Genomic DNA, 26,430 nt, shown 5'->3' on the forward strand with positions numbered 1-26,430 from the left:
TACGTGATCAAACCCAAAAACCTGCATTATGAATAAGACTCATGCAATTTGCAACGCGCACATGTTTTCATGGATGTAAATGACCGTGACTCCAAAACCAAGTTAAAGATGCCTCTAAATGTATCATAGATGTTGGTGTAGATTGAATGCTGCTGCTAATGGGCAGTGAGATCGTGGCTCCAAACCATGGGGCTGCCATGGAGAAAGGACGCCTGGTCGTGATCATGGTCATGGTCCTTGGTTGTAGAGAGGAGAAGGTTGTGAGTCACGTTGCCGCGGAGAGTTTTACTGTGAGCTGCAGTGCAGGGTGATGGACGTGAAGATAAATACAGTGGACGAGCAAAAGTAGAGGTGGTTTAGTGGCACAGGCAGGCAAAGCTTGTGGCTGACCCCGCTGCTGCTGCTGCTGCTGCTGGCAATGATGAGAAGCCAGTGGAGGGAGTGGACGGAGGCGAGAAAATATCGAATGTGACTGGCGATAAGGAAAAACGTGGCCGAGATGGTTTTGCAAACCGTTGGGAGTTTCTTGAGGTTACTCGATGAAGTTCAAATAGAGTTGCAGTAGTTGAGTGGAGATCCGACTATGCTGCCGGTATTGGTGGTGATGAGTGTAAATAACAGAGGTCCCACCCACCACGTTGAGGAGAGTCTTGTGGAAACAATATCAAATCCAATACATGTTAGTTTTGTTTTGGTTTCATTACATGGGCTTCATATGCTATATTAAATGTATAAAATGGACAAATAAATATGACCGCATGTTTTTAAATGGAATAATAAGCCTATTAAAAATAAGTACATGATAGGAAATTTGCATTTATACATTTTGGATTTAAATGTAACCACATCTCTATATGCTCGACAGAACAGTGGGCATTGGTATTTTTTACAGAGCGAACGAGACAGTCAGCTATAGGCAGAGGGAAAAGGGAAGGCCTTCAGCCTGAACATAAACTGGTGGCAGGACATCGACAGCACAGAAGGCAGAGAGGAAGGGAGTTGCAGACTGCAGTGGCTGAAAAACAACGCTTCGTATACCCAATTCATGCATGTCACATGAGCTTGAAGAATCGATAGCAATGAAATAACTAATATATCGCCACACTCCGAATGAAAGTCGTGCAATTCAGATTGTGGTAATGTGCTGCATAATGTGCAGTGTTTAGTCACCAACAACCAGTGCAAACAACTGTCATGTTGGCTTTCCCTGGGTTGTCGTTAGAGGCCATCCATTTAGGGCGTTACGCATGGAGGGGGGAGGGGGGGTTAACCCAAATGTGTACGCTTGCGTATGGGGGGGGGTCTACTGACAATGTACACATAGGAAACGGGGGGCCTCGATAATAATGTCTACATTGGCCTTCAAATGAGTTAGAAAGTCCGGCGGTGGACGATCCGTTTGCTTAAACACGTTAATATTATTGATCCTTGATCGTTTCTGCGTGGATTAAATATCAGTCGTTCTATAGCATTCGGGGGGGGGGGGGGTGGGGGCATCAAGCGTCTAACGCAGGTGGAGGGGGGGGGTGTAAAAAGTACGCGTGCGTACAGGGAGGGGGGGAGGGCTCAAGTTTTGACAGATTTGTTCGTACCTACTAAATGGATGGCCCCTTACACTTTTAATAACTCCGCAATTAAACGTTAACCCAAGTTCAAGTGTCTCCTTGACCAAACACGCAATGGAGATCATGGTTATCTCCAGTGGCAGCACTAATCCAGTGGTGGAACTTCCACAACCCTTTATGTGGACATCAGTGTGCCCATATGGTGACTGCTTTCGACTTAATTCGTATATAAACCTCAGATAAAATAACTTTTTCTTTTAATGATAGATTGCACCAAAGCCACTACGAGTAGTGTACTCTTAACAACAGCACCGACAGCACCTCCCTATGGGCATGGTTGGCTCCGTACGGTGCGGAAGAAGTTCACCATGGACACAGGCGTGTTTATGGCGCACCTATAGTCATGTAACGCACTCTTTGGATCTTTGGGTAAAGTCACGTGGGTAGAAACATAAAATAAAAAAATAATAATGTGTCACGACGTTTCGATCGCAAACACGAGCGGCCGTCCTCAGGCGGAAAATGGAATCCCGCAGTGGAACTGTTGAACCATAAATAATAACCACCCATTTTTTCGCCATATAGCATTGTGATATATAACGACTTATGGTTGGTAGCTTAGCTGATTGGAGAATATAGAGTTTATTGATAACATGAAGGTAATTTATATTTTAGTTTTTATTGGTTCACTATATAGTACTGTGAATAGCTCAGATGTGTAGTCATTTCTGTGACCAGTCACCAGCAAATCACTCAGTTATTTCAATGCTAAATTCGCCTAGTTATTTCAATGCTAAATTCTCCTGTTTTGATTTGTACTAAGTGCCTCGGTGAATGTGTATGCTCTGACTTCAACGTAACTATTTCTGTAGCAGTTACAAGCGAATGCCTTAATTTAGCTATTTCAATGCTAAATTCTATGCTAATTCCTTCGTCAAGGCTCTTTGTTCCTCTCACACAGCTTAAAAGCCGTGATCTGAACGTGGCTCTCTCACTCCAGCGCTGTCCTACCAGACAGTCTCGCTCCCTTCACCTGATGAAGGCCGCTTGTGTTGTGGCCGAAACGTCGTGAGAATATTATTGTGTTATTTTATTTTATCAATTTATTATTTTATTCTCATTCTACGTGACTTTACCGAAAGAACCAAAGAAAATAAAATAACCTTCCCTGTTGTGGCTGCTCTCTCGCTGGTTCAGCAACTCCACTGCTACATTATTTTTGTCCCGCCTGAGGACGACCGCTTTGAGTTTGCGATCGAAACGTCGTGATAAATTATCAGTTTTCGTTTCACTAAATTTTTCTACCCACGTGACTTTAGCGAAAGAACCAAAGAGTATGGATCCCTGCAGTCACGAAAGCTTCAAATGTAGTTATATAACTCTTAACCAATCAGTAGCACCGCTATGGAGAATGCAAATAACAAAATAGATAACCAGACGCCTCCTTTATACAGCTCTGTCTTCACGTAGTAAATGTTAGTACATTTAGAGCAAACCTTCTGGGAGTGCATAATTTTTGCAGCACTTGTTAAAAGAGAAGCACGTTCAGGACTGGATGCAATGCACATTGCCTCATTAGCCCTGCTTGAATCAGACTTTCTTGAATCAATGCTGGTGAACTGCCAGATGTTACAGTATATATTTATGCCGTTATACTGCATAGTACACACAATCATTATGCACTGCCATCGAGTATTATTGGTAAGGACAAATAAAGGCAGCATTCCATTCTGTATCTCCTCATACAAATAAAGAAAACATTTGTTTTTTTCTAAAACAATCCTGACGCAGCTAATTAGAACTTAAAGGTCGAAACTGCTCTATATATTTCTTGTTTAAACAAATGCTGATGAAGCTTTGGTGACTGCGGGAATCCATGCACTCTGGTTCTTTCGCTAAAATCACGTAGATGGACAAAATAATAAAAGAACACGACGTTTCAGTCGCGACACAAGCGTCCGTCATCAGGTGAAGGACGCTTGTGTCGCGACCGAAACGGCGTGTTCTTTTATTATTTTTTCTTCTATCTATCTACGTGACTTTAGCGAAAGAACCAGAGAGTATAAACAAATGCTGATTAATAATATCGGTCTGGACGAAAACATGTTATTTACATTGAATGGGTTCTGATTATTATTAAATTGACCTTTTGATGTTGCTTCCAACTGAAAGCCCGCACCAAGGCTATCGTCTCGGTGCCATTCACCAAGTTCTCTCACAGCTATTGCCCCTCTAAACCACTCCAAAGTATCTCGTTGTACATAGTGCTGCAGCTTGATAATTTATTTGCATCATGAGTATGATTGTTTATACCCAGGGAAGCATTACTGAGTCTTTTAGACTCCCTTTCCAGGAGGCTCCTCTCGAATATTTGTAAGAGAGGTGACGTTGCTATGTGTGATCCCAAGTCAGTAATTTTAACGTCAGCAGCTTTCGGGCATTGGGATGTGCGTAACGCAATATCGGCTGTCGGAGGAAACAGGAGAGCCCGGAGGTCAGCCATGCAGAACAGGGGGACAGAACACGACTCCACGGAGAAAGTGGGGAATTAAGCCTGGGCCCTTCTTGCTGCGAGGCCATGTCAATCCGAAGAACATTCACGACACGTCCATGTTAAGTCACGTTTACGAATACAACGAGCGAGCGAGCGAGTGAGCGATCGTGCATTTTTCAGCGACGCCACGGATGATCGCGATCGCTTGGCATGGATGCCATGTCGCGCAGCTCACTGTGGTGTGTGTAAAGTCACCGACACCACGTGAGGGAAAGGCAGAGCGGCCTCCCTGTGAGCTTCTGGAAGCAAGGAGCCAGGCTGTAGTCATGGGATAGACAACGTGATGGATCAGTTTGGCCAAAGAGCCCGTTGCGTGCCCTTCCTTGTGTCTTTAAGTCAGTTCTTGTTTGAATTATTAATGACAAAGCGTTGAAGCAACCTTGACGTTTAAAGTGGTTGCCGTTATCCTTGAATACACGGCCACTATTAAACGTGTTGTTTAATTAGCATGTGTTAATTGCAACAGCTATCGTTGTTAATGATCGTTATTACCCATCACTCAATGGGTTAAACAGATGGCGCAGTGGTTCGTGCACCGTGCCACGAACCTGGCGACCTGAGTTTTTATTCCCGCCTCAATTAACAGCGTTAGCAAATCACATTTCAACCGGACCTTCCCCCCGATCCCCAGTTTCACCAACCTCTACTGCTGAGTTGCGGCGAAGTGATGTGCAAACAAACCCCAAAACGTAAACAGCACGAGGAGGATTTCTTCCAGCTAGTGGTTTGAAAAAGGGCTGCAATTATTATATATCATTCATTCATCGCAGAGCACAGCCATCGAAGGGCCGTCGCGCCAAACGTGTGACCCCTTGCGATGGCATTCACGTGAACTGCTCTTGGCTGCCATACGCCGGCGCCTCGAGTGATTTTGTTTGGTCCGCGGATCACGACGAGGAGGGGCGATCAAAGCGGGGACGGCGCCATTCACCTCGAGGGTCGCGGTTCCGATTCGAACGCCGACCGACAACCCCAGTGTCCAGTTGTTATCATCGTCATTATTAATAATTATCATGGTTATTACGTATTGTTTTTTTCACCATCATCAATGCAGCATTCAACAAAAATGTATCATTCTTTCTACGACTCCTGGTCAAGGCTTACCTGCCATTGTTTTTATTGTTTTGCTGTCTCTACACAAACACATGGCTGTAGATACTCTCACGGTTCGAGTCGAGCACACTGCAGCAAAGATTGCCTTCTGTGTGTGTGTGTGTGGCGACACTCGTTCGCTGGCGATATAGATGCCTTGAGGATGGGTGCGCAAACACTGCCGGACAGCCGATTGCACACCATCATCACTTTTGAATTTAATATCACTGAGGTAATGTCCCTTGAAGGAACATTGCATAATCACAAGATGATAAATCGTGGCTCTGGCAAGCATGGCGGAGGTGGAATCACAAGTGTGTAGCATGAAGGGTAGATTTGATATCATATTTCTGCATGTCAACTCGCGTTATTGAGCAATAATGCCAAACATGAAAATGATTCCAGCTGACACTAGCATGATGTAGGGCAAACTTCATTCCACAGATCGCGGTAATGTATTAATGTGTATCCTGTGCTGTACATTGTAGTGCCTACCACTGTTCAACTCACTTCTCTTGGATCAATAAATGTAAAGCCAACTGGCAAAAAATGCATTTGATGGGTGGCTAGTCAACAGTGACTGCCTTACAAACTTGTCCCCAGAATAGGAATGTGGAATTTCCGCTCCTGGCTCAGGACCACTAGCGGAGAAACTATTTAAATGATTGTCAGGTCATTGCAAAAGAGTCCTTTAAAATAATGTCTCGTATGTACACCAACAAAATTATAGCCCTTACCTTTCAAATGTATAGCACACAATGTGATACAATAACTACCAAGTAGGTTTCACAGTTCTGCTCCACGGCTCTCCGATGTGTTTTGGGGTCGTGCCGCGCATCCTTTGGCTCGATGTCCAACGTTTCGCTACAACTTTCTGGGAGCTTCTTCAGGAACTAGGCAGAGTGGCTCATGTTCTCCCCTCGACTGTGCAAAGTTGACTGCTACTCATGGCGTTCAATGTAGGCAGCCAATGCCACACATTCGCCTTTGTCCACTTGTGCGTCGAAAGCTCGTCGCTTGGACGTATTCGGTGGTACCAAGGGTGACAGAACACCCGGTAATACAAGCAGAAAACGCATCAGAGCGTGATACAAGAACCACACAAACAGCTACTCCACACTTTTAACGTGCGCGTGGAAGTCACAGCAGTCGTCTGACGATGGACACGTGCCTCGAAACTGATCATGTCTTTTCCGACAGTGCTCCCAGCGTTGAGAGTTCTGCACGACGCGTCCGAAGTCGTCAAGTCGCACGGGCAATCTTTAACAAATTTCAGCAACGCTTGATGTTTGTCATTCACAAAAGCGTTTGTCGCACAAAGCTGTTTCGCGGCGACAGAAAGTGCGTGACCATCTCTGACATTACACAGAAAGCCCTACACTGCGATTATCTTACTCCATAGCAATGGGAAGTTGCTTTATCTGCTCTGCTGTGCCCATTGTTTGGAACTCTCTGCTTCTGGCTGTCCACACCCTTGTACCTCTCCCAAAGTTAAGTCTGGACTGGAGCCTAATTTCACTGCATGTCACTGACCATTCAACCCAAAATTGTCTTCTCACCTTGAATGTGGTTTGGCCTTCATTCCGTCGTGGTGCTACACCAGGGGTCTGCAACTTGCAGCTCTGGAGCAGGATGCGGCTCTTTCAGGAACTGCTCCGTGACGTTATTTTATTAAGGACCACCGTCTCGTATGCACGCACATTGCGGCTCTTGAAATATTGAGGTTTTATTTTTCACCGAATCCGAACAAAAATGTCCCTTCTTGTTATTTTGGTTGCCTATCCCCTGCCCTGGACCCTCCGCTGTTCACCGAGTCAAAAAACGCCACCCCCTTCCACACCGCGCCCACCTGCACAGCCCTGATAACGTAGCCCCCACCGCATTGCCTCTTCGTCGCACGGAGTTGAAATCAGGTGCAGATCGTTTTATAGTGCCCAGTTGAACTGCCAATCACATTGTTACGAGCACGTTATTTTTCATGCACCGTTGTTCCAGTTTTAGTCACACCGGTGCGGCCACCTGGATTCAAACCCGGGATGTCGGCGGTGCGGGGTCAACGCTTTGACCTCTGAGCCACCAGAGCCGCCGTTCGGTCACCTCGGTTGTAATATAATAGTTCCGTTCACTCGCACGACCACGATGTCCCCTGAATCCTAGAGCTGTAATATATTTGCAGCGCCTGTCGCATAGGAGCATAATTCACAGGATAACCTTCAATGACCCTCGTATATTATCAATTTAAAAACGGCTACCATTTAAATTTGACGTGGTTTTCACACATCCAAGGGCGATGCACTACAACAGACGAGTGCTGCCTAACGTGGTTGCTTAGCGAGTGACATCCCTGGCGGCGGCATTCCCCGCAGCAACGAGCGAATTTATTGGCGCGACGCATTGCAGCGCTGGGGTAATTGGGATTACACCAGCAGAGACGACGGCTACAGAGATGACAAATACAACAAATTGGTTACATATTGAAACCTGTAACAGCCTACGTGGAATTTAGGTAAAATGCATGACACTGCACACGTGTCTCGTGAAAGGGATTTTGTTGTCACACACACACCCCTATTTATTTTAATGCAGAACATAACGCCTCACTACTCTGAATTGTATTCTTGGTTCTTTCGGTAAAGTCACGTTGAAGGGAAACAATAAAATAATAAAATATATATTGTTTTATATTTACTTTATTGTTTCCCTTCAACGTGACTTTACCGAAAGAACCACGAATATGAATCACTGCAGTCACGAAAGCTTTAAATCAAAATTTTACTCTGAATTGATTGTGTGCTTTGTGATAAAGGGTGTATAACCAGGCAGTTACACTGCATCAAAGAGTAGTGTACTGGGAAACACATGTAGTTTAGCAAAAACCTATTTAATGATCTAGCTGCAGTGAGTAAATAATTTAAGTTGTGGCTAAACACAGTAGATTGACAGAGGGCTGTCATAATATACAGCACTTTGTCAATCAACTGTTGAGTGAAGGCCTTCCCACGCCTTTTGGCCATCAAGGTTGTTTGACCATACTTCACCACGCTAGCCAGTGCAGCTGGCTGAATGGGGAGCCCAGGACCACTTCATAACGTACTCGCCATGGCGATCACTGCTCTACCACTCCGCCACCCCTTTTTTCAAAGCCTCACCTCTTCTCCATTGACAATTGCCTTCTCTCTTCCCTCCCCTTGCCCCTCCACTCCTTCCCTGCCCTTTCGTGACCCCCTAAGTGCCCTCTGTTAGCGGTCACTCATTCCCCGGCCGTCGCACTGCCCCTGCCATCTAAATTCCACAATTTTGTTTGCGCTTTTTAAAACTATGCTAAAACGCCTTGAGCTAAGGCACTCTACGAATATAAAATAAGGTTTCTAACATTGTAAAGTTGGCAAACGTACAGCCCTCCAATTTCTTGCTCATGACACTGCTTGTTAAAGGGTCTCCATCAGAGGGAGCTGTAGAGGACCCCTCTGGAGGGTATTTCGGTCTACTCTTCTACGGTGGCCAGACACCTCGGAAGAACTGAGTATACCCACATGCGACCTGCCGACCTCACTAACGGCGGTGCATATATACTCCTGGGTGGAGAGATGACCCAAAATGCCATTGCCAGACATCTCAATGACATGAATTATTGTTTCCGCTGCCATGCTGGGAGATTGAACCAGCTAAACATTACACCACAGCAGGATGCCATTTGCATAGTATGGCTTTTCAAAATCCAAATCGGATGCAGTAACAACATTCGATCACTGTCCAATCCCCCGGTAAACTTTCAAAGATCATTGAAAAGGACTACCTGGCGGTCAGCCCCGTTGAAAGGGCCTGTCACTAAAGGTAACATTCAAGATCGATTTGGGATGTGTGCATGGCTGACACTTTGCATGGAAAGCTTGGTAGAGTTACGTATCAGAGCAGAACGAGCGATGTAAATATGTATTTATTAATAACTATACGAAATGTAAATAACTAGCAATACCAGTGTATCTTTTATCAACAAAATTTTCAAACGTGTAATTTAGGTTAGGTCTACTTCCCACGAGGTCATCTGTCCAAGTAAATTTTGGACTCATTTCCACCTTTTCGGTCTCATTAGCAGGGTGTAGCCCATTAGAAACAAACGCTGCTGATTGTGTGGTGTCAGAGTCGTCCATGAATACTGTGAGCTAGTTCGGTACAGAACAGCACATCTGGTCTTATGTCATATTTATAGAGCGCCTTAGCTCAATGCGCATTACACAGTTAAAAAATCGGTTACAAAACAGAGCGATTTAGATGGTAGGGGCGTGCAAGGGCCGAGGAATGAGCGACCATAAGAGAGGGCACAATGGGGGTCATGAAATGGCTATAGGGGAGTGATGAGGAGGGGCGAGGGGAGGTAAGAGGAAGGGGATGGGCAATCGAGAAGAGGTGAGGCTTTGAGAAAGGAATGAAAGGAGGTTAAAGAGGCAGACTGCTTCATGTACAGGGGAAGCTGATTCCAGTGGAGGGGTGCAAGGAGTGAGAAGGATCGAAAGCGGGAACGGGCACAGGGAGGAGGAGGGACAGAGAGAAAGAAGATTGGGAACAATGAGGACAGGAGGAGGTGAGAGAGGCAAGATGAGGCGGGGCAAGGACATGGAGAGATTTAAAGACGATTGAAAAAAATTATACAAACTTAGTATGTATGCATTATCTAGGCATATTGCCAGTAATAAAGCAATAGATAATGACACCAGGATCTGTTTATTCTATTACAAACTAGCTGTACTGCCCGGCTTCGCCCGGGACTTGGATCCACCACGCGCGGCCGGCTTTGTCTCCCCAGTGGCGATGTTCACACACCACAGCAGCTACTCTTTTGAGGCTGAGTCGACCTAGGGGAGGCCCAGGCGCGGTTGAAATAATCGTCACCGGTGGTGGCCGTGAGCGGGAATCGAACTCGGGTTCGTAGCGCGGTGTAGCGCTAACCACTCCACTACAATGCGTTACACTTCCACATGCACGGGTCACATGACAGATTTGACGTCACAGCTCACTTGCCGTGCAAATAATAAATGCATTATTGAGCTTCCCCCCCCCCAAAAAAAAACAGTGTTTTTATAATGTTTGCATGGTGTACAGTCTGGAAAGTACCCACATGGCAAATTCCAAGTTTGTTGCATGTCGGGAAGTACGCTAAACATTTTGAACAGACACGCATATTCACAACTTTGCCTCATATATATGGAGATAAACATTTGATATATCGGACAAAAGGCCTTACTTTTCTGGATATACAGTATCACATTCTGCAAAATGGGGTTATCGATACGAACATCAACATTGGCTTCTCACCAGGTTTTGCAACCTCAGAAGGTAGTGCCTATTTTACTGACCTCAAAGGGATGATGGGCTAAGTTAAATCAGGCTGGGACAAAAATTAATACTACCATAATTTGGAGCCAGTTTGCCCTGCCAACTAAACTATATTTAGCACAGTTGCTCTTATAACCACCCTCCATCTGTCATGATCATGCACTGCGAGATTATGTAATCGGGCATGCATTAAAGGTGTTTAGCTGAATCTTTACACATTGTCGATGACTGTATGAATTATGCTCAGTGATTTATTAAATGTTTTGTTGTTACACAATCTGAATGTCTGGATAAAGTCAAAACTAGCATTTGAAGTAAATTATCAATCCACATGTCGCTCGTTCAATCACTCTATGCAGCAGTTGAGGCGATGAGACACGTTTCTTGAATATCCCATGCGACTCTGCACATAGCACCATTGATTGGTGAACCAAAGGCAATCTGCAGGTTGAATGTGGTGGGGTAACGTGGGAACTCCCACCTCTTACGAAATTCATGGCTTGCGTGGAATAGTAGAGCTCCCTCACGTGCATGCCCTTCCACCACCAGTGGTGTGTGTAAGACATTGCAGGCTGTATCTTTACCTTCATATCGTTAGAAAGTCAAAAGCATCATTCATAAGAGACCTTGGTTTATATGACTTACCAAATGTGTAATGACGACTTGACACACTTTCTTGAGATGGTTTATTTTATCAAGGAGCCACGTGCTCGCACTTGAACAGGCTGATACCCCACTGCAACGGCCCCGAGTCTCCCGCGCATCTCCCTTATATACGGTCTGAGGCCACGCCCCCATTCCCAAACCTTCTCGCTGGTTCAAGACCGCTTGCTCTACCAGCAGACTCCACTGTCCTCTTCCTTCACCTGGCCACGCTCATATTCTCGATCATTCCCGCAGCTACCAGTCCCTTCGCACTGCAGTCTGACTCCCCTGGCATTACCTCCCGTGGCCACTAGTCCATTCGTGCTGCAAGCTGACTCCCCTGTCATTACCTCCCGTGGCCACTAGTCCACTCACACCGGAGGTTGACTTTACTGCCATTACATATGCAACCAAATAGAAATAAAACATCTCAATGTAAGTAAGCGCCTAAACGGAGCCATTAAAAATTGTGATTTGGAATCAATTAGTAGATCAGTAAAAAAATGGTGAGACATATTTCATATACCCTGGGACAACCTTCAAAAATACATTTCGCAACCGAGAGCAAAATCAAACATTCAATGTCTTGCTGCAGAGGTTCATGTCTTGATGATCATACAGAAAGCATTGAAAAAATAAGAGTGCGAGAATGCAACTACGATAGAGTAATTACGACAGGTATGTACACTGTATGGAAGATTCCGTGAATAGAAACAAGGCATTCAAAGACAGCAAACGGTTTCTTTTCCCAAATGTGATTTGTGCCTTAGTAAGTTTCCTCTGTGATATTTGTGTCACGAAAACGGTACAAAATTGTCTACTTCTGTGAACCGCGTAACAGTACGAGTCCACAGCAGGAAGCACAATGTGTACCATGTTGATGAAGTGTGACAACTGCCTCCATATAAACGGTCTCCCTGGCAAGCACGGTAACTACCATTATGTTATCCTGCTGTGGAAAAAGAAGAAAAAAAGAAAATATAACCAAAACGCCAGTTTATATTAATGTGCATGGGGAAAAAGCTTGTAAGGTTTCTGTTACACGAGTTGGATTATATCATGTGAGATTGTGTTGTGATGGAAAATATAAAACATGAAGGTGCAGCTCCGCAATAGTTTGTTTGTTTGCGCCACTGTTGAAGGGTGTTTTGGCCTCCTCTTCCACGCTGGCCAGCCAACTTGGAAGAGGTGGGAGTACCCGTAATTTATTTCATCACACGTGATCTGCTGATTGACTAACTGTGGTGGTCCCGTCCGTAAACTAAACTATACGATTAATCTAAACTTATTTTATTTTACCAAGTAAGGCTCTTTTTCAGAAGTGACCTGGCCACAAATGATAGCTCAATGAAGTGGGTTATGACGTGGAAATGCATTGCAGCCAGAAACTCTAAACGCATGTTATCCACGCGACCACGGGGAGAACATGCACACTCCAAATACATAAATCAGGGTCGGGGTCGAACCCACAACGTCCTGCATATCAGGCGAGGGAGATAACATCTCGCCACTGTGGCACCCAGGGCTGTAGGGTGCACTGCAGGGTGGACAGAGGCGGGGAGGGGGGAGGGGGAGGGGGGATTTAAGAAACTTGCCCAATTGTTTCAACTACCTGGCAAGAGATCCAATGGTGTGATAACCATCACACTACGGCAGCCTCACATGTCTTGATGACCTCACGAAAAAATATTCAACAGTCGGTGATTGAACTTGATTAGCAGGAAGACCACGTGGTCACGTGAACCATGGATTATGATGTCTCATAGAAATGTAATTATTCACCTCCTTGGTGATTCGATGAATTCTCAACAATTCTATTCAAGAATCGATTTGTATATATATTTTTAATTGCAATGAATGAAGCCTCGAATGTATGTATGGTTAACTAATTTCGCACTGCAGGAAGCCAACTGTGCTTATCGGAGGTGCAAGATTGTCCGTTCACAAGGCCAGCTGGGTGTCATCGCCCTCACCTTGATGGCCTTAGCGGCCTGTGCTGCCGCATTGGCCGTGGCCTCCTCGGACTCCACGACCGCCTTGGCAGCTTCCACCTCCAGGGTCTCATCGGCAATGATGTTGACCAGCTCCTCCGTCTCCTTGCTCCTCTCAATCAGCTGCGGTTCCAGCTCTGTGAGCTCCTGCTTCATCAGTGCGATCTGCAAATTCCCAGAGTCATCACGTTCTGATCGAGTTAATACTAAAAAGTCTATGAAAAAAATGTATGACTGGTCCAGGCCTGCAATGAGATGGAGGCCACCGAGAAGAATATACAAATTTTTACTTGTCATAGTGCATTGGCAGTGTTGCACAAGAGCAGATGAGATTGGCCATTCTTCTTTGGCATGAAGTAGGCCCATTGCCCAAAATGTTACTGATTACGAATATATAGTTTTCCTTTTGTGGCAGTGTTATTGACGAAGGTGTTGTGGTTTTCAAGAGAACATTAGGTTGGATTAATTGGTTGGTACTCCATCAGTGCTTGTCTTACAATCAGAACGTGATGACTTCAAATTCCCCATAAGAGAATGATTGAGCCCATCATCAAGCGAGGGATGATGAATAAAAAAGAGTCCCTCTTTATGGAAAGTCAATGGCTGTTGTCCTCTGGGTAGACTGGTCACTGCCATAATAATGTGGAATTGCCTTCACTTGCTCAGGACCACCAATAGAAATGAGCGATATCTAATGCTTGTTTGAGCAGAGATATTTTTGGGGTTTAGAGATCAGAAGATACCCAAGCAGAACCGAAGTGGTATGTATGATGTTGTGGTTGACGTTTCAATATTCAACAATAAACAAGGTTATGCTTATGCACTAGAACATTAATGGTCCCGGGTTGCTATTCAATAAATAAAATGGACATTTATCCCAGTTACTCTGCATAAATCTCACTGCAGATCACTAAGACCTCTCTGCTGTCAAGAATGAATTCCACAAAGTTAATTTATAATGTAAATTATCTTCCCTTGGGTTGTATATTATGATGAAATATGCGTGCTATTCAGTAGGTATATTTAGCGCATTTTGCAAGCAACTGCCAACAATGTGACTGACGAATGAAAAAGTATTGAAATGAGATATTGTTTAAAAACTACGACAATGAAAAAAATAGCTTTCAGGCATGCAATGATGACCTGCCCCTCAGTGATATGATGAACTGCCACAATTTGACGTTGCTATTCAATTCAAGGATTGATCTATTTTTTTTTGTTCTTTGTGGTTAATGTAACACCTCGAGTGACTGCGGGGGGCAGTTTCGTTAACCCACTACAGTACAAACAACGTATCATCGTGAGCCATTGTCTATGCACTGCTGGATTGAGAGCCTCACTCCGCCATCGGCATTCCCCACATTCCAGCGCTGCGACGATCCAATAAACTTCACCTCCACGGTGTTCCTCCTCTTTGAAATGTTTTCGAAAAGATATGTTTATATATTTTTTTACCAGATAAGAACCACTGAGATATACAGTTCTTTTTCGGAAGTGACCTGGCCACAAAATATCGCTCAACAAAGTGGCTTATTATGTGGACATTTATAGCAGCCAGACACTCTAAACGCATCCTTCTAAATGTGGAGGGAAAACGCAGAGGACCTGGAGTAAAACTCCACGTGACCACGGAGAGAACGTGCAAACTCCAAACATACAGGCATCAGGGTCGGGATCGGGATCGAACTCACGACCTCCTGCAAACCAGGCGGGGGATTTAACATCTCGCAACCGTAGCACCCAACATTCTTTTTTCTGTCATTATGTCTTCATGTCCGTCGCTCGGGTATCATTCCGTGATCGTGATGATTTCCATTGATTCCCTCATGTATGTGCTTCTTCTATCTGAGTGTCATTCCAAGCATTCATCTCTCCGTGATTCTTTATGCACTTTTCATCCTCCAATAAACGTATACCGATAAAAACTTAACACATTTCCACACGCACGTCGTTAAAATGCATGTATCACGCACGTATGCATGTATGTTGAACTTCTTTCGTACCGCACACAGACAACAAAACTTATCGGAGGTGCGGGTATGAAGAGATGCAATGCAATGAATAGATGGATCATCACATGCCAGGAGCTATTTAGTGGGTTGAACTCCTTATTTAAGTAGAACACTGAAATATGTAAAATGTGTCGTCACACACTGCAAGTCGATATGTATTTGACCCGAAAACGATCTAAATATTCAGCTCTTGGGGATTGGTGATATAGTGGGTTGGGTGCCTCGTTCGATTCCGGGCCACAGCTGATATCAGTGGCGAGCGATATCGAAACCCGTCCTTCCCTCCCCCATTTCACCGACCCGCATTGGCCAGCATGGTGAAGTATGGTCCGAAACCTCTGTGACTGACATCGTGTGGAGTGGCCTCCAACCATGTGTGGAGTGAGACTTGCTGGAATTTGCAAGTCGCTTTAGTTGCATATTTGTTTTCATACGTAATTTAAAATGTAGTTTAACGGTGATTAAGACAACTATATCATCCACTCGAACTATATTTTACCCAAATAGAATTTTCACAACTAACTGCTGCAGCTATATTTAACAGTTGCTCTGCCCCTGCCGTTGCACGAAGTATATTGTTCCACTCGTTAAGTGATTCATAACATTTAATTTATACGTCAACAGGTAAGTCCATCATGCAGGTTTGTTTATTGTGTGCTGTTTTTTTTATGTTGCAATTTTAATTTTGCATAAATTCTGCACCCCCATGACCAGCTCAGTGTTTTCCTCTTCAATGCATCTGTCTCAATGGTTATAAATAAGTAAGATGGTTGCGATGATCTTGCAACTCTTTGATGGTGGCAAGATCTCTCTTGAGACTTAAAACCACGTTCAGGGAAGGTTAATTGTGCCTCGGTATATGTGAGAGCGGTTGGATTGTTTACACCAAGTTTAATGGTAATTGGCAAAGTCATCAGTGAAAATAAGTTCACCAATCAATAGCTAGAAGCAAGGCATTGATTCCTACTTCAGTGTTATTAACCCTGAAAGGATTATTCAGTTGCAGGCTCTATAAAAGCATGGCGAACACACAGCGGCAGGCCAGTAGAAATAATACTGTCCTGAAAATTTCGTGGATATATTTCATTTTATAACTTAAGAAATTGTATACTTTAAACATTTACAAAACACAAAAGGCTAATTTTGGCATTGTAAGTATTCTATTGGTAATTCAAAATAACACCATAAGAATGTATGTAATTGTTACTTGTCATCCATAGTATATTAGGTGCCATAAACTATTTACCTGTGGCACACCACGGGAAGGGGGGGGGGGCACGGCTCAAGATGAGCAGCAGGAAGAAATAAGGAGGACCGTCGGACAGAAAGGGGAAGAGAGAGAGAGAGAAGGAATGGCCGGGCCAATATGTCGGGGACGAGAGGGTGGTGAGGATGAGAGGGGAGGGGAGAGGCGGAGAGAGAGAAGGAAGGAGCGAGCAGGAGTGAGCTGAACGCGGCTGTCAGGGAGAGGGAAGGGGCTCAGTGAGGGTGGCCGCACAGAGGCCACGTGACTTGTGGAAGGCTTGAGCTGATGTAGATATAGACATGAGAGGGGAGGGATTTGGAGTGGGGATGGAGACACATAAGTCACGTTATTTTCCAGATCCTTCAGCTGATTTAGACATGTAGATCAATCCAGTACTGGCGCTTTCTATAGAAATGTATTATTTAAACCCCTGGCTCAGGGCTTCCAACAGAGACGAGTACCACCCAGACCTCATTTGAGTATTTGGCGCATTGAGTGATAGTGTGTTAGTGTTGAAACTAAGGCTGTGGATCGAGTGCAAATACTGTAGGTTAGTGGTGATGTTGAGGGTCAGTGAATGCTGAAGCTGAGGGTGAGTTTTGAGTCTGAGTGACTTTTGAGGCTATGGGTTAGTGTCGAGCTTGTGAATAAGTGTTGAGGCTGTAGAACAGGGGCAAGCTGCCGTTGGGCCCTCCGCGAGGCTGAAGAACCATGGTCCGAAACATCTGTGGACTGGACGTCCGTGAAAGAGAGTTTCGCAGCTCATCGGATCTCTCCAGGATGAATAAAGACTCTGATAACTAAAATATTCTGATTCTGAGACAGCACTGAGACTCGGATTTACTATTGACAGCGTGGAAAGTGCTGAGGTCGTCATTAGTGTTCAGGCTGCACGGGTAACTCATTGTGCAGCTGCGAAGTGGAGCAATAGGGTGCAACGAGAGAGGGGGAGCATGGTATTTCCTATTGCCAGTGATAACACCATAGTAATGCAACGCATGCAAGGCAATTGTAAACCAGTAATGATGCTGGAAGGCATTATGGCATGCTCATAAAAGTCATCTTTTAAATCCAGTCACTTCATTTGCTCATTAACGCAACATTAAACTTATGTCGGACAGCCTCGGGCACAGAGCTGAGGAAGGTGGGCAGGAAATAAGAGCAGTTTGCTTTCTTAATTGCTTATTTATGTCAACAAATAAAAACTGCTCCCCACCTGCCAAACTCGTCTCCCCTCCACCCGCCACTGCCAAAATCCAAAGCGTGCAGTGAACCCCATGACCAGTGTAGCCACTAACATTACAAAGATACACGTTTTACGATGTTTACTGTGTTAAAGAAGAATGGTAGAGTTTCAGTTTTGAAATCTCAGCAAGTAAATTTTTGTTTGTACCACCTCAACTGGGCACTGACGCTCTTCCTTCCGACATGATGGAAGCCACTGGAGCTATGTACTTTTAAATCATCCAAATTGAAAACTCATTTCTTTAGAAACGCTTTTTGTGTTTCGTTTGTTGTCCTTGCCCCGCACCTCCGATTAGGACGGTTGGCTACGTACGGTGCAAAAGAAGTTCAACGTACACACATACCTACAGGTAACACGTGGTGGGGGTAAAGAATGGCTATTCCCACCTCTCATCCAATGCGTCTGGCCAACGTGAAAGAGTAGGCCAAATGCCCTCTCGAGCAGCTCTCGCAGAGGCCCATCAATCAACAGTGGCACGAGAAAGCAATTGCAGGGCTGCACCTCTACCTGTTATCTCCGCTGTTTTACAAAATTTCACCATCAACAGTCAGCATCTCCGATTCGCACGGCTGGCTACGTACGGTGCGAAGAAGTTCAACACGCATACGTACACCGTGAACAGAATTTTAGTACACAGGAGTACGACACCCAGGACATGGAGCAAAAAGTGCCGAAGGGGGGTGGGCGTTGGATGGAGCTCTGACCTGAGTGGCAGCAAAGTCGAGTTTCTCCAGCCCCACCACGTAGCGATTCTTCTGGGTGAGCAGCTCCAGCCGCTTGCGCTCCAGGAGGCTCTTGAAGGTCTTGATGAGCTCCAGGTAGGAGGTCGGGGTGACATACGTCCTGCGCTGGAGGCTCTCGTAAAATCTGCATTCGGCAAAAAAGTAACCTCGAGTCACCTTTATTATCGACGTCACAAAGTTTCCTGGTTCCGAAATAGGGTTCTGTTTTGGGAAATTACTGTACGTATCATACACTAACGATGCCGTGATACAAATTCTTACATTGGTATAATAATGACGCATCAGGCCTACCATAACATTTTCAATAATTATGTTATTACATAATGAACCATACCTCCCCATACTCTTCCATCCCTATCCCCCACGCTTGCTATAATCCTCTTCCCCTCTGGCTATAAGTGTCTCATTAAAAAATGTACAGAGTTTACACGCGCATCCTTTTCACCGTGATGCATATGTTTCACTGTTGTGTACAGCGTCTTGAAATATGGTTGAATTTAGAAGATATATACATCCAAATTGTTTGGCATTGTATCATTGGTCAATCAAAGCCTATCATCACCTCTGCGGTTGATCAAATTAGTGCCGCTTTGTGGGTAGACGTCAGCCATTGTCACGTGCAAGCCTGATCCGTTCATTGTAATAGGAAATTTATACCACTGGCCCAGGCTTTCTGGTGGATATTAGCACTGTCCCACACTGGTTCGAGTTTGCAGACACTGAATTGTTGGACTGTTAGAAAGTACACAGTGGTTTGCACTCAATGATAATATCTGCACTCAAAGATAATATCCACAGCATCCTCTTCTGTACACGGTCTTTAGAGTCATCTTTAGAGCAGGCAATCTGCAAAGAAATGTATTAAGTTAATGCTGGAATCAGACTTTAAACGCCGAGCAAAAGGTTTTTTTTGGGGAATGCAATGACCACTCGGAATCCCATCTGAGGTTCATTAGCAGTGCGGCTAGCAAACACAGCGTGCGCATTTGTCAATCACCTCCTTCAGATTTGTTTTTGTTAAATTTGCGGTACCTGGTAAAATTAGCGGTGCGCTTTTTTACTTGGAGTGGCTTCTTCCATGGGGAAAAAAAATAAATCTGTCGTAATTTTGCGCAGTGCAAGAGGAAAGCGCGGGGAGTAAATAGTCTCACCTCTTTGACAGGGCACGTACGCTTTGGTGAAAGTGCTTGCACATGACCACGGCCTCATCCCGCACCTCCTGGGACATCTCCACATCGTCGAGAAAATGATTGGCCACCTTCTCAAGAGCATCTTCTGGCCAAGCCTGCGTGAGCAATGAGCAGAGGAGAGCGCGGCGTTGAGCTGCACGCGAGCACCGCCAGACATTCGATGGTCACATTTGTTCACTGTTGTTATGCGAAGATTGAATAATGTTAATAAAGCAGATGCTGAGTGGCGTTAATTGCTTTGGATGGCACTGCTTTGACAGATAAATATTTAAATGCCGTTTCAACAATTTGGTGTTTATTTGTCAAATTGTTTACCATATCAACGGTTACATTTATTCAATAAAATGTGTAACTAATGCAAACAAATTATGATTAAAATGTAACACGTAAATATATGTAGACCTCCACGATTGTATGCATATGCTGATATAGACTTGTAAATTACATGATTTTAATTGGAAAACTTTAATTGGAAAGTCCTCACAGAACCTAATTTTACAACTTTTAATTAAGGAGTACAACTTTCACATAACTAGTATGTGTGTGTGCGATGTTCAGTTTCATTTATTTAAGTTTCATTTATTTGGTAAAGCCCTGTGAGCCATTTGGCTCTTGAATCGGGTGCAACTGCAACAAACAAAATACTAAAACATGAACAAGAAAACATATTTAAGTGACTATGTGACTGTGCAAACAGAAAATCCAGCAAAAAACATCAAAATATTCCTGAAAAAGCACCGTACACCAACGCTGTGTGCAAAAATCCCAGTGGGATGCAAGTCAAACAACAACAACCACAAGACAACTTAGATTAAGGCCATCAGTCTAACTCCGTCTCTACAACAAAACAAACACGGCCAAACCAAAAAAAACTTTTCGAAATCACCAAAATAAAGCCATAAATGCAATGTAAAATGCAATGTAACAGTGATCATAGGGACTGTGACCGTATTTTTAACAATAAACTACATAAATAACATGTAACACCAAACCCTAGAGCCATAGCTGGCTGCATGAGTCACTCCACAACAGGAGCATCAGTCGGGAGTATCACATTTCTCAATGCACCTTTAAGATCAGCACACTAAATCAAAATACAGGTAATACTTTGCAGTGGTCATTCGGAGTGAAACATTTTATTTTATTTTAGGCCACTGAATAGCAGTGGCAGCTAGGGGTGTACAACTCCTCTAGAGCAGTTTTGAGTGTAGATCTCATAGGTAGTGATTCAAGTTGTAGATTTAAAGCTTTCGTGACTGCAAGGATCCATACTCTTTGGTTCTATTCGGTAAAGTCACGTAGGTAAAAAATAAAACCAAAATCACGACGTTTCGGCCACAACACAAGCGGCTTTCATCAGGTGAAGGGATCAGGCTGTCTCGAGGACAGCGCTGGAGTGAAACACAACCACGCTCAGACTGCAGACCTTTAAGTTGTGTGCGAGCAAACAAGGTGTCCTGACAAAGGAATTAGCATAAAAATTAGCATTTGATTGGCCGATTTTAGAAAAGAGGTGGTATACGTGCCGGTGGACTTGCCGTTTGGCACGGGGGGGGGGGGGGGGGTACCTAATGATGGTGTGAAAAGGGAATTTATAAGAGCTGCGAAAGTTTGGGGTACCACTACTTGAAAAATATACTGTACCATTGAAATTAGTTTAATGTTTAGTTCGATTTAAAACATCTTTCCAATGGTTTCTTAATTTGAAACCATCTTCTCGGTTGAAATTGTGTCTGTGTTTGTAGATCTGAATCGCCTCGTGAACAAATCTCTGATAAAAACCCGTGGGTTTGCAAAGAACCTTGGTATCGGAGAAAATTATATCGTGATCACCCACAGCGTTGTAACAGTGATCAGCCACGGCAGAAGAATTCGTTTTTCCGTGTTTCAAATCTGATTTGTGCTCGCGAATTCGGTCAGAGACATGTCGCTTTGTCTCCCCGATATAGCAATCACCGCAGGTACAGCGAGGCAATTCAGATCTACAAACACAGACACAATTTCAACCGAGAAGATGCTTTCAAATTAAGCAACCATTGGAAAGATGTTCTAAATCGAACTAAACATTAAACTAATTTCAATGGTACAGTATATTTTTCCAGTAGTGGTACCCCAAACTTTCGCAGCTCTTATAAATTCCCTTTTCACACCATCAATAGGTAAACTCCCCCCCCCCCACCCTGCCCCAAACGGCAAGTCCACGGGCACGTACACCACCTCTTTTCTAAAATCGGCCAATCAAATGCTACTTTTTATGCTAATTCCTTTGTCAGGACACCTTGTTTGCTCGCACACAGCTTAAAGGTCCGCGGTCTGAGCGTGGTTGTGTTTCACTCCAGCGCTGTCCTCGAGACAGCCTGATCCCTTCACCTGATGAAGGCCGCTTGTGTTGTGGCCGAAACGTCGTGATTTTTGTTGTTTTATTTTTTACCTACGTGACTTTACCGAATAGAACCAAAGAGTATTCAAGTTGTAGTTTATTGGCAATAGCATTCCAGACCCTGGGGGCATCAATAGCAAAGGCCCTTCCTCCAGTATTTGTACGGCAATAGGGAATGTGAAGCTGGTAAATGAGCGAAGACCTGAAGTCAAATTTGTTCTTTGAAACAGAGAGGAGATCCAGCAGGCAGTCTGCGGATTTTTTTGTTAGTACATCGTGAATAAATACTTGTGATAATGTAATACATAGATAATTAACGGTGCAGTCATTATTAATACTAATGCTGATTACAGTATCATACTATATGAGAAAAAACATTTCTGGCTCGATGACCTAAATGGATTCCTGTCTGTCTGGGTGCCGCGGTCCCAATTGCGTGTGCGTGGTGGTCACGTCACCGCGCACATCTACACCGTGACATTGAGCCAGGTTCGTGTGTCAGGCAAACGCCACGATTAGGGAGAGGCAAGAGAGATTGAGACGGGAAAATGAGAGGTGGGAATAAGGAGAGCGAGAGAGATAGGGGGGAGGGAAGAGGTTGAGATAGAGTGGAGGAGAGAGGACAGAGGAATTGAGACACCGATAGGAACAAAGACAAAGCGAGAAATCGAGACAAATTTTTACATACAGTACAAATTTTGATTTAAAGCTTTCGTGACTGCAGGGATTCATATTCTTGGTTCTTTCGGTAAAGTCACGTAGAAGGGAAACAATAAAATAATAAAAATATAAAACAATACAAAAAATTCTTACGACGTTTCGACTGCAACACAAGCAATCATCATCAGGTGTGAAAACCACAACAAAAACATTTGAAAAAGTGGCGGTTTTTTAACGTTAGTACCACGGAGAGCGATTTGACAGTTTGTTCAGATGGACGAGTCCATCTATGTTCGGAAAAGAGGAGGGGGGAGACGAAAAATAATGGATGCGGCCACATTAAGCGTGATCAATTAATTAAGACCCGAAATGGTTTATCAAATCCTTCCAATGATTGCTAAGCCAGAATCCATCTTCTCGGTTGAAATTGTCTCTGTGTTTGTATATGTATATGTGGATAGCCTCATGAACGAATCTCTCATGGTAGCCAGATGTATATATATACAGTAAAAAGCGAAGGGTAAGGTGGAGAGATACAGAGCTCTATATAAGAATAAAGGTGTTAGTGGCTGGCTGGCAGAGAGGGCCGGTCACGTCCAAAGGACGTGCGGGTTGCTAGTTAAAATTTAAAATAACTATTGTTGTAATATTAGAGGAGTGCACTCTGCTATGAACCCAGTGACCTGAGTTCATTTCTCCGTAATGGCTAGCATCAGTGGTGAGTAATATCGGACATATGAGCCAGGGTATTACAATTCATTGTAATGTTTTTTTTTTTCCCTGTTAATAGTTAAAACCATGATCGTGGAATAAAAGCCAGCAAGATATAAAAATATATAAATTGAGCATTATTTTTTATAACTGCCTGATTTTTCTAAAAATATGAACGAGTCAAAGGCAGCCAATTCTGTTGAAATTAATACGATTTGATTTTTTTAAAGTACTTTAAAAGTGTGATTGTAGAATTATGCGTAAATTCTAGTACTTTGTGCTCCAGCTGTTTCACTGTTTACCTTTCAATGCACGTAAACGTCACCAAAATTAAATATTTTGTTGTGTTTTTATCAAGGTGATATTCATATAATTCTAACATAGGAAGCATTCACATGCAACAGGATCCCGAGATTTATAAAGCATCCAAATATGACCATATCTTAAGATACTTTATTCACAATTCAATTTAATTTCCAAAGCATTTATAATTTATGAGTTTATCTTTCCAACAGCATCGTTGCATCGCAATGCTACATAAGTTTAGAGTAAACCAATTCCGAGTCTCTGATTAGCCTGAAGATACGTCCATAATAGTTTCTTCTAATGAAACGTCTGACTTCGAGATTTAATTCCTGCAACTGGAGAACAGGGCCCAAAATGTATATTATTGGACATGAATGTACTGTGTTGGGAGCAGCTGTGCAGCGTTTAGTGCAACATGTTCTCAGTAAACAGATCCATGCATAAACCAATTAGACAACCTTTAAAAGATTACGGACACATTACTCAATTGGGATTACACATAGTAATCAACGTCCCTTACTGGCAGACGAATGGCAGTTTGCAGGGCAGGTGCTGAGTCACCTTGTGCCCACAGGGATGGCTGCTACTGGGGGTGCCCTTTCAAATGTAACGAGCTGACAAGTACTATTGAGATGTTCTGCCGTGAAAGGCACTCTATCAGAAACAAATTAATATTTTTATTATATTAAAAACTGATTTATAATCAAAAGAGAGGTTATTGTTATAGATTACAGATATGAACCAACTGAAGGTGTACCAGTTTTACATAGACATGCACATAATAAACAACAACAATACTTTACAGCCTTATGCCAATCTACAGCTGGGTAAAGGGCTCCCCACTCCTTCATGTCTTGGGGGTTGAGCCATATTGATTGCTGTTCAGCCCAGTGTCAACCCACTGCTGAATGAATGGCGCCTCACACCAGGAATCAAAACTCATGTCGCCAAATTCAGAGCGCAATGCGCAAACCTCTGTACCACCACTACTCCCCAGTCCCCTCACTGTTAGTACTGAGCCAGCTCTGAGCTTGGTCCGAACCACGTTCAGCATTCCAATGAGGCTGAGAGTGAAGCGAGCCCATGGCTGAGCTGCTCGCGCATCTTTGGAAGCGACCGGGTGGCTCACGGCTGAGTGGCGTTTAAGAGGCTGAGCCGCGACTCTGAATACGGCCCTCTGAGTAACGCACGGTGTTAGCGTGCTTGGTCCAGCCACGAAACTAAACTATGTTTTATTTCGCCAGGTAAGGCCCACTGAGCGAAATAGCTCTTTTTCGGAAGCGACCTGGCCACAAATGACAGCTCAGCCATGTGGAAATTTATAGTAGCCAAATATTCTAAACGCACGTTGATTTTAAACGTGGAGGGAAAAGGAGAGGACCGGGAGAAAAATCCACGCGACCACGGGGAGAACATGCAAACTCCAAATAAACAGGCGTCCGGATCGGGATCGAACCCACGCACTCCTGCATACCAGGCGAGGAGGCAGTTAACAGCTCGCCACTGCGGCACCACTATCCATCCTATCGCACTGTAATTTTTAATCTCCCCACATTCGGTATAGTCCTTGTAACAAGTTACATCCAAATGCCACCTCTCCTTACCCAACTCATTTGTAACGGTGGAGCGAGCGTGTATCGGGCAACAATTTCAGGTGTCACGTCTCGCTGCCGACCTAACCACATCCTGGACCCGACAACCAGCATCGTCTAATTTTGCGAGTCAATCAATTAACAACTGTGCACAAATTGCTTTACCGCCATCTAATTTGCATGTGAATTGGTAGATTGGTATAAATGGACAACTTAGACCATATGAGGATAAGGGGGCCTGGAGTTTTGTAGCTGGAGATATAGACAGAATCCAATTAATTTCATTTGGACTGTTAAATAGCATGGCAGCAGTCAAAATTAAAGCTTTAAATGGTTTATAAATTAATCCTGGCTGCAGAATCAGCTGTAAGCACCCTTAAAATTCCAGGGGGGGGGGGGTCTGACTTAATTATTTTAAATGAAACTGCAATATCAAAATAGGCCATGTATCCAACTGTTTCGCCAGGTGTGACCAGTTAATGTAATTGACAAGAGCCGTGCTTTATTTTGTCTCTAAATTGATTGTTTAAAAAAAAAACTAATTGCAAAGAAATATGTAGATATATATATCACATCATGCAATTAAGTGAATTCCGCACACCTGGTCTTTCGTGAATATCCGCATAATGGGCAATTCCATGGCAGTGTGGGTGCATTCATAGATTTATTGGGGAAATTAATAACGAACATAAATTAAGAAAAACATTAAACATCCCAGATTTTTAATGTAAATATTCATTGAAACAAGCTAAGAGAAAAAAAATGTATTACGGCGATATAACTTGAGAAAGAGGGCTGCACATTTGGGCCCACGATGCGAGTAAAACAGTCAAATAACAGCAAGTCCACAAGTAGAATAAAGATTTGTCGCAAAGCACATCAATTATTGAAGGCTGATCGGAAGCAGAATGGTCAAATGAACAGGTGAATGACTGCCGGATTTAACAGAGAGATTTCAAACAGTGCATGGGGACATGCTATGACATCTCTTTTGTTCTTTAGGTTTTATACCTACCACGTGACTTTACCGAGAGAACCAAAGAGATGGATTCCCGCAGTCACGAAAGCTTCAAATCAAGAATGCTATGACATATGCACCAAAAACTGGGCCAACGATTAAGCAAATTCAATACTGGAAAGTATGCAAAGAAACATGGACAGAT

General features: G+C 43.8%; 1 protein-coding gene across 4 annotated transcripts in view; it reads right to left on the reverse strand.

Annotated features, from left to right (window-relative positions):
• The window catches only part of LOC116942267 (dynein axonemal heavy chain 3-like), an 859,832-nt gene that overhangs the window by 91,487 nt on the left and 741,915 nt on the right, over positions 1 to 26,430 (reverse strand). For all 4 annotated transcript variants that reach the window (XM_032953964.2, XM_032953963.2, XM_032953966.2 and 1 more), the window contains 3 exons: positions 19,580 to 19,713; positions 18,390 to 18,552; positions 13,164 to 13,346 (listed from right to left, as the gene is read on the reverse strand). In XM_032953964.2, coding sequence (XP_032809855.2) covers positions 13,164 to 13,346; positions 18,390 to 18,552; positions 19,580 to 19,713 — 480 coding nt within the window. The remainder of the gene's footprint in view (positions 1 to 13,163; positions 13,347 to 18,389; positions 18,553 to 19,579; positions 19,714 to 26,430) is intronic.

Source organism: Petromyzon marinus, chromosome 14, assembly GCF_048934315.1.
Source record: "Petromyzon marinus isolate PM22_M1 ecotype Great Lakes invasive population chromosome 14, UKy_Petmar_22M1.pri1.0, whole genome shotgun sequence".
NCBI classification, from domain to species: Eukaryota; Metazoa; Chordata; class Hyperoartia; order Petromyzontiformes; family Petromyzontidae; genus Petromyzon; species Petromyzon marinus.